This window comes from Hydra viridissima, unplaced genomic scaffold (assembly GCF_058129835.1).
Source record: "Hydra viridissima isolate aposymbiotic clone 2 unplaced genomic scaffold, HvirCarnegie_v1 scaffold_15, whole genome shotgun sequence".
Classification (NCBI taxonomy): domain Eukaryota; kingdom Metazoa; phylum Cnidaria; class Hydrozoa; order Anthoathecata; family Hydridae; genus Hydra; species Hydra viridissima.
Genome location: NW_028324314.1, coordinates 4,499,541 through 4,507,898, shown reverse-complemented (window position 1 = coordinate 4,507,898; position 8,358 = coordinate 4,499,541). Strand labels below are relative to the sequence as shown.

The 8,358-nt window shown below is 32.2% G+C and overlaps 1 protein-coding gene and 1 long non-coding RNA gene across 2 annotated transcripts; both read left to right on the top strand.

Moving 5' to 3' along the window:
• The first annotated feature begins 545 nt into the window (after positions 1-545).
• Positions 546-4,448, top strand: LOC149878285 (uncharacterized). The gene is made up of 3 exons (XM_090072520.1): positions 546-2,409; positions 2,611-3,345; positions 3,799-4,448. The coding sequence occupies exons 1-3, from the start codon at positions 546-548 to the stop codon at positions 4,446-4,448; spliced, it is 3,249 nt and encodes a 1,082-aa protein (XP_089928646.1).
• Positions 4,449-4,657: 209 nt separating this feature from the next.
• On the top strand, positions 4,658-5,480 carry LOC149878284 (uncharacterized). The gene is made up of 3 exons (XR_016447715.1): positions 4,658-4,728; positions 4,821-4,973; positions 5,178-5,480. It is a non-coding gene; the product is annotated as an uncharacterized LOC149878284 (long non-coding RNA).
• The last annotated feature ends 2,878 nt before the right edge of the window (positions 5,481-8,358 follow it).

The window sequence follows — 8,358 nt, the reverse complement described above, 5'->3', positions numbered from 1 at the left end:
AAACTTTTGAAAAATTTATTAAAAGAAAACGGTGTTACCAAAACGTCTGAAAATAAAATGTCTTTACTATTGCTTGCTGTTGAAAACAATCTGATTGATAAAGATTCATTTTTGGAAAACTCGAAAGAGGTGAGACCTGTTGGAAGACCTAGAAAATATGAGAAAAAAGAAAAGAAACCTCTTGATCCTAAATACGCTAGACTTGGTTTAATTAGAAATAATCCTTTAGGTTTAAGAATAACTCATGTGGATACTGGTGAGGTAGTGGAATACAAGTCTGCTTATGAATCGCATAAAAAGACGAGACATTGTTGGCAGTACTTTGTTAACCGAAATGGAAAAGTAGTGGATGGATACAGATATGAGATCTGTGGAAATTCTTTGGATCCGTGTAAATCATAAATGATTTTTAAATTCTTTTATATTGAATTTAAAAAATTGAAAAAATGAGTTAAATAAAATCTTTCGTTAATAAAATGGAAAACAAATCGGTGAAAGAATTAAAAGAAATTGCTAAAGTGCAAAAAATAAAAGGGTTCTCTAAAATGAGAAAAAGGGAACTTATAACGGCTTTACATTCCACTAGAGTTGTTTCTGCTCCTTCTTCTATTCGTAGACCTGTTCCTGCTCCACGTCCTGTTCCACGTCCTGTTCCACGTCCTGTTCCACGTCCTGTTCCACGTCCTACGACTAACGACTTGATCTCGTTCGGTCCTGCTCTATTGCAAAATCAAGTAACAAGAACTGATCCATCCATCCTTGACACACCTGTTGTCGATTCAACAAACGTCATTGCTCCAAAACCGGTTCCTGCTCCGAGATTGCTTTCGAGAATTGCGACAACTGTCTACAACGGTTTTAACCGAGTGCTTACTGTCATTGATCCCTACGTTCCCGAATCGGTGAAGAATGTAGTGAGAAATGTAAGCAACAAAGTGAATAGAACGGTGGGGTCTCTCAAATCATTGGCACTCAAATCAATTGTGCGCAATACAGTTTACAAACCACAAATAAAGTTTGAATTGACTAATCATGCGATAAAACACGTCACTGAACAGTTTTCATACACACCAACTGTTCGATACGAAAACCCTGAAGCCTTTTTAAACATGGTTAAAGAGGCTACCATCAATGTCATTAAAAAAAATACAAAAACGAACCTTGTTTTAGTCTGCGAAATGGTACGTGTGAATATTGCTACTGGAGAAGAAAATCTTCGTACTGTGTTCTTCCCTTCTATATATGAAATTATTCTCGAATCAACAGACAAAAGAGAAAGCTTTGAAACATGGAAACAAAGAATTATTGAAAACATGTTCAACTACAACAATGAAGGTTCCAATTGGAGAGTCAACAAAATTTTAAGAGTAGAAGTTAACATGATTGAATGGATACCTTTCAGTGGTTCTTCCTACATCGATCTTCCTCCCGAGCTGAAAAGTAAAAAGGCAATCATCAACATGAAAAACAACGACAATAAATGCTTTATGTGGAGTGTCACCAGAGCGCTTAACATGAAAACTATGCATAATTCAAGAATTGATGAAGATTTGATTCTAAAATCTGAAGAGCTCCATTGGGAAGGAATGGAATTTCCTGTCTCTCTTACACAAGGTATTAACAAGTTTGAAGCGAACAATACAGATATTAGCATCAACGTCTTTGGATATGAAGAAGAAATAATCTATCCTTTACAAATATCTAAATTTTTAAATCGAAAGCATAATATCGATTTACTGCTCATTTCAAACAAAGACACTAGCCATTACTGTCTCATTAATAAATTAAGTCGATTAGTTGGCTCTTCAGTAACAAATGGAAAAAGAAAACATCACATTTGCAGAAATTGCATGCAATCATATGACCAAGAAGAAAATCTTCAAATCCATCAAGAAGACTGTTATAAACACATCTCGGTTCGAATTGTACTTCCTAAAGAAGGAACCACCGTTCAGTTTAAAAACTACAACATGTCTATGAGAATTCCGTTTGTGGTCAATGCAGACTTTGAATGCTTCACAAAACCTATCAACACTTGTACTCCTGACTCAAAACAGTCGTACACCAAACAATATCAAAAACACATACCAAGCTCGTTCAGTTACTTCATCAAATGCTTTGACGAAACCATTTACAAGGGAAAGCCAGTCAAGTACACAGCAGAAAGCGAAGAGGATGACGTTGCTCAAAAGTTTGTCACCATGCTTGAAGCAGACCTTACAGAGATTTGGAAAATTATCCATTCACGACTAGAACAATGGAAGAATAAGCCAATAAAGACTGATGAGGATAAAAAGAAGTTTAAAGATGCAACCCAATGCCACATTTGCAAAAAGGATCTTAACGGTGACAAAGTGTGGGATCACTGTCATTTAACTGGAAAGTACCGTGGTGCTGCTCACAATCAATGCAACTTGGATTATAAAATTCCAAAATTCATACCCATTTTTTTACACAATTTATCCGGTTACGACAGTCATTTGTTTATCAAGAAATTAGCTGGAAAAGACGGAAAGCTAACTTGTATACCCAACAATGAAGAAAAATACATCAGCTTCTCGAAAAAAATCAAAGTTGGAGAATATTATAATAAGAAAGGTAAACTTAAAGATGTTTTGAAAGAAATGAGGTTTCTTGACAGCTTCAGGTTCTTACCCTTCGGTTTGGACAAACTAGCTAAAAATCTAACCGATGAACAATGTATAAACGTTAGAGAACATTATCCTGAAGATAGACAGTTCAACTTGATTAGAAAAAAAGGTGTCTACCCTTATGACTGGGCAGACTCCATTGAAAAGTTTTCCGAAACGCAATTGCCACCCAAAGAAGCATTCAACTCAAAACTCTATGGAACTAAAATAAAAGAAGAAGAATATGCGCATGCGCAAAACGTTTGGAATGTATTTGGATGTAAAACCTTTAAAGATTACCACGAGCTGTACAACATCTCAGACGTTCTCATTCAAACAGACGTTATTGAAAATTTTAGAAACGTGTGCATGGAAAGCTACGAACAAGATCCCGCCTGGTATTTCACCTGCCCTGGACTCGGTATGCAGGCTTGTTACAAAAAGACCGAAGCTGAAATTGAACTTTTAAGCGATCCTGATATGCTTCGCATGACTCAAAAAGGAATACGCGGTGGAATAAGCATGATCTCCAATCGTCTTGGAACTGCCAATAACAAATACATGGGCGACTCGTACGATCCAAGCAAACCCTCAAAATTCCTACAATACCAGGACGCCAACAATTTATACGGATGGGCTATGAGCAAACCTCTTCCCGTTGGAGGATTCAAATGGATGACCAATGAAGAACTAAACAACTGGAAATCTATGTCATGCATTCTCGAAGTCGATTTAGATTACCCTGAAGAGCTTCACGATTTACATAACGATTACCCTTTAGCTCCTGAAAGATTAACCATTGGAAAAGTAGAAAAGCTCGTTCCCAATTTAAACCCAAAAAAGAAATACGTTGTTCATCATGAAAGCCTAAAACTCTATGAACGAATGGGCTTGATCATCACCAAAATTCATCGAGGTTTCACCTTCAGAGAAGAACCTTGGATGAAACCCTACATTGATTTCAATACCAAAAAAAGAACAGAAACATCCTTCGAATCTGATAAGGAATTTTTCAAACTCATGAACAACTCTGTCTTTGGAAAAACCATGGAAAACATTGAAAATCATGTTGACGTTAGACTTGTCACCACAAGAAAGGAAGCCTTAAAATTATCCAAAAAAAACCAATTTGAAAGCTTCACCATTTTTGATGAAAACTTAATCGCAGTTCACATGAAGAGGAAAAAGCTTGTTTACAACAAACCTGTTTACTTGGGAATGAGCATCCTAGACATTAGTAAAATTTTAATGTTTCAACACCACTATGACTACATGAAACCCAAATACGGCGATCGCTTAAAACTGCTCATGACTGACACTGACTCGCTCTTTTACGAAATCGAAACAGAAGATTTCTACAAAGACATTGCTGATGATGTACTTGAAAAATTTGACACGAGCGAATTTCCAAAAGATCATCCTGCCGTTCAAAACTTTGACTTTGAAGTAGGTTTTAAAAATAAAAAGGTCATTGGAAAATTCAAAGACGAAGCTGCTGGTAAACAAATTAAAGAGTTTGTTGGACTACGACCCAAACTCTACTCTTACAAGATCCTTGAAGAAAAAGATGAACACAAAAAATGCAAAGGTGTTCAAAAGAAAGTCGTCGAAAATCACCTCACTCATCAACATTATAAAGACTGCTTAATAAATAAAAAAGAAATGTATGCTACCATGAACGTTATCCGCTCTCATCATCACGACATATACACAGAAGAAATCAACAAAGTAGCACTCAGCGCCAACGATGATAAAAGAATCATCTTACAAGATCGTATTCACACCCTAGCTCTTGGACACTACAAGGTAAGAAAATAAATTTAGATCATGAATTCATGGAAATTACAAGTGATTTTTTTTATTCTGAAGGTAAGTCAACAAAAAACACATTGCATTCCTTAAGTATAAAAAAGCACCATTAACCTAGAAATTACAAATCAATGGCCCAAAACACACCTTGCATTCCTTAAGTATGGAAAGGTATCAATGGCTCAGAACCCGCATTTCTCTACTACTTTCATTACTTTAGTATTCTCCGTATCTGATTGCTGATTATGTTCGATACGTTCAAAGTGGCACATTGAATGCAAAAATGAAGGTATCAGTGTGTAATCTCTTTTTTAATCTTTAATTTTTCAACTTATTCTTTTTTTTTTTTTTGCTTTTCTTAAAAAATTTTTCTGTCTTTAGACATGTTTAGACGATGGAATATTTTGTATACTGGATACTTGCACTGAGTACGAGTTCTCTTTGCTCAATGTTTTGCTTGAGAAATCAGAAAAAGAGCAGTTTATGGTAATCAGAAGAAACTTCGAGAAGCACCACAAGTATCAGGGAAAAGCTGTAAGACATTTCGTTAATTATCTTATATTCGTAAAGTTTTGTTGTTTGTTAAGAAGTTTCTATATATTTTTATAGAAAGTTCATTTGATTTTTTAAAAAAAGTTTGATGTCATGTTGTGTGTTTTTTTGGGTATGTTATATTATGTATATTTATCTATGTCATCTATGTTTGTATGTTATCTATGTTTTAAAACTAACTTTTAGTGAGCCATAAAACAGTTTTGCTACACCCGAAAAAACGACTTGAATCAGCCTCAATAACTTTGGGATTTTTAAACTGTTGTTGTACCCCAGCATTTTTCTTTCCCTCACAAAAAGATGTGTCAAAGTTGCAGTTCTTTGAGTTTTGGTTGTTCAAAGATGAATGACTCAAAAATTTTTTTATGTTTGGGAAGATCTCTTTGTATGCAAAAACAACCTATGATTATGACACTTGTGATTTATATGGTCGCTTTAAAAATCAATGGTGTTTTCAACAAGCGATCTTATAGCTCTTAATTATGCTCAGGGGAGAGAAAATAAATGAAATTTTGATAAAATCCCTTTTTCTACTCGTATTTTTTTGAAAATTGAACACCCTGACTAACTCAAATTAAACAAGTTTAAAAGATAAGAATAAGAACTTGGTAATCTTTTCTAAAGTTAATCGTCAGTTTCTTGTAATAGTCCTTACTCCACGAATGGTGATGGGGTAATATCTCTCTTAGAATTAAAATTACTTTTACACCGGACGATAATTTGAAAAAACCATATCCAGTACCTCCCTACTTTAATTAAATGACGAAAATGACATGCAATTAAAGCATCTGCAGGATAGTCATACCTAAGGTAGTTATGACGAAGACGTTTTACACCGTAATGGCTACTCTTGTTACACTAGATTTCTTTTAATTACTCTCCACTTTGTTAAATTAGGTCTAAAGGAGATCTAAAGAACCGTGTTTTTCAATAAAAAGCTTTTTTATGTGATAACAGTTGGGTTTCTGAAAAAAAGCCATCAACCAATAGGAGATCATTAGTGCTGCTAACTCTCGCTCTCGCAAAACTTAACATTCTTATTTCTTGGCTATATTCTCATAATACTTGCTTGTGATTTTCCAACCGCCATCTTGCTGCATTGATACGACAATCTATGTAATCTTTTTTTGTATATTGTTTTTTAGAAACAGTCTGTTTTTTTGTTTTGTTTTTTTTTTTGTTTTTTTTTTTATCAATTTTTCACTCAAATAAGTTGATATACAGTTTGAAACACAACACTCATTTGACATCCTTAAAGAACAACAGAAAAAGTAATTAAAGGAAAGCATGAAAATTATTAAATTTAATCTCCTAAATTGCTGTTGTTTTTATTTTATGCGTAAAACCGCGTACGCGTGAATATATAAGGCAATCAAGAACAATTCTTGACAATTGGTGCTGTTTTCGTTTTTTCGGAGAATTATCAGTAAGCATCTCCTTACTCGTCTAAAACGTCTAAAACGTGAGGTGAGAAGACGGGTTCTTTTTTTGAATTATGAAAAATGTCTAGAATGTCTTTAGAAAGCGTCTTTTAAAACATCGTTTCGTAACTATTATCAACTCAGTATTTATAATAACAACAGTAATACAAAGAATTTAGAAGTGTAATAAAAGCAATAAACAAAAAATCATATATAAGTAATAAAATGAATCACCAAATATTTACAAAGGAATTAAGAACATCATCAAATTAATAAAAAATGTAATAAAGTAATTCGGATGAAAAAAAAAGTTTTTTAAAATATTGAAAATATTAACTGTATAACAATACCACAAAGAATTTTAAATATAATAAAAGTAATAAACAATGATAATGATAGCAATAATAATAAATATTAAAAAATGTTTAAAATAAACAATAAAAATAATAATAAAAAGTCTTAATAAAGTTAATAAAAACTGGAAGTCATTTAAAAGTTAAAAGTAGTGTCTCTTTTTTTTTTTTATGTAGAAAGTTTATAAAATGTATTTTGCATTTAGCTGTTGTTTCAGTTGTTTCTCAGTTTAAAATAAAAGCATATTTACCAATTAACAACTCTTCATTCACCAGATCAAAATAAAACTATTATCTGCTTCCATCTTTTTGATCTTTTTGATCTGGTGCATTCTTCAGCTTAACCATTACACACTCTTGCATATTTGATTCTTTCTTACCAGGAAATGATACTTTCACAGCATCTTTAAGCATTTTACATTGAAGCTGCATAAAAAACACTTTGTCGATTGTTCTTGAGGTTGCATCCTTGCCATCTTCACCCCCAACTTGAGATAGTTGCTGCACCTGTATAGAAAAAGCAATAACAAATAAGGATCTATCTTTAAAAAACTTAAGCAATCGTTTAAAAAAATTCTGTTTAATAGCTCATTTAAAATTTAACAACAGTAAAAATTACCAAATTTTTTACTCTTCTACCATTTCAAACTTATTTATGCTCAAAAAAGCTGTGAACTCTTTGGTGTCATTTTGCACCACTCTGCTCTTGCATAATTCATTCATAAAAACTGCAAACTTTGTCATTTATTTTTAAATAAAATTTTTTAAAAAAAAAAAATTGAAAAATATTGAGTAAAAGTCACCTACCCAAAATTAGTTCAAGAAAATTCTTTATTGCAGTTTTCAAGCTCAATCATTTTAAAATTTAGCTGCTCTGGATTAATATTTATTATTTCTTTGGATTAATATTAAAACCTAATTATAGAATTTTAATCTTCAATTTCTTGTTTACATAAATTTTCTTAGTAAACATGCATATCTATTTTATGGGTCAATTTCATTTGAAGCTCTCTATACAAATGGTAGAGCAACTAAGCAAAATATCAAAACCTTTTACTTTCGTCTAAAAAAGATATTCAAATCTTTTTTAGACGAAATTAATACTCACCGAAGGGATTTCTCGGGATACGCTTTAAGCAATAAACTCGATTTTTGAAAATGCAATATGTAAAACTTTCAATTTTTGAAGCAGACTGCAATTTCTAATTTAAATCATACCGACTTCCTTTTTCTTTTTTTTCAATTTGATTTCAACTGATAAACATAAATTATCCGTGGTTTTTTAAAGTTATGTTTTCTTATTATAGTTCATTTCAGGTATTTGTTTTATATCATTTTGCATTACATTTTAAAAAATAGATGTAATAAAAAAAGGTTTCAGCGTTTCAAAAAATATTTTTATGGGGCTTTCAAGTTCTTAAAAATCAACAATAGTATATTTTGAAAAGTTCAGGTATTTTTTTTATATTATTTTGCATTACATTTTAAAAAATAGATGTAATAAAAAAAGGTTTCAGCGTTTCAAAAAATATTTTTATGGGGCTTTCAAGTTCTTAAAAATCAACAAAACGTATATTTTGAAAAGTTCAGGTA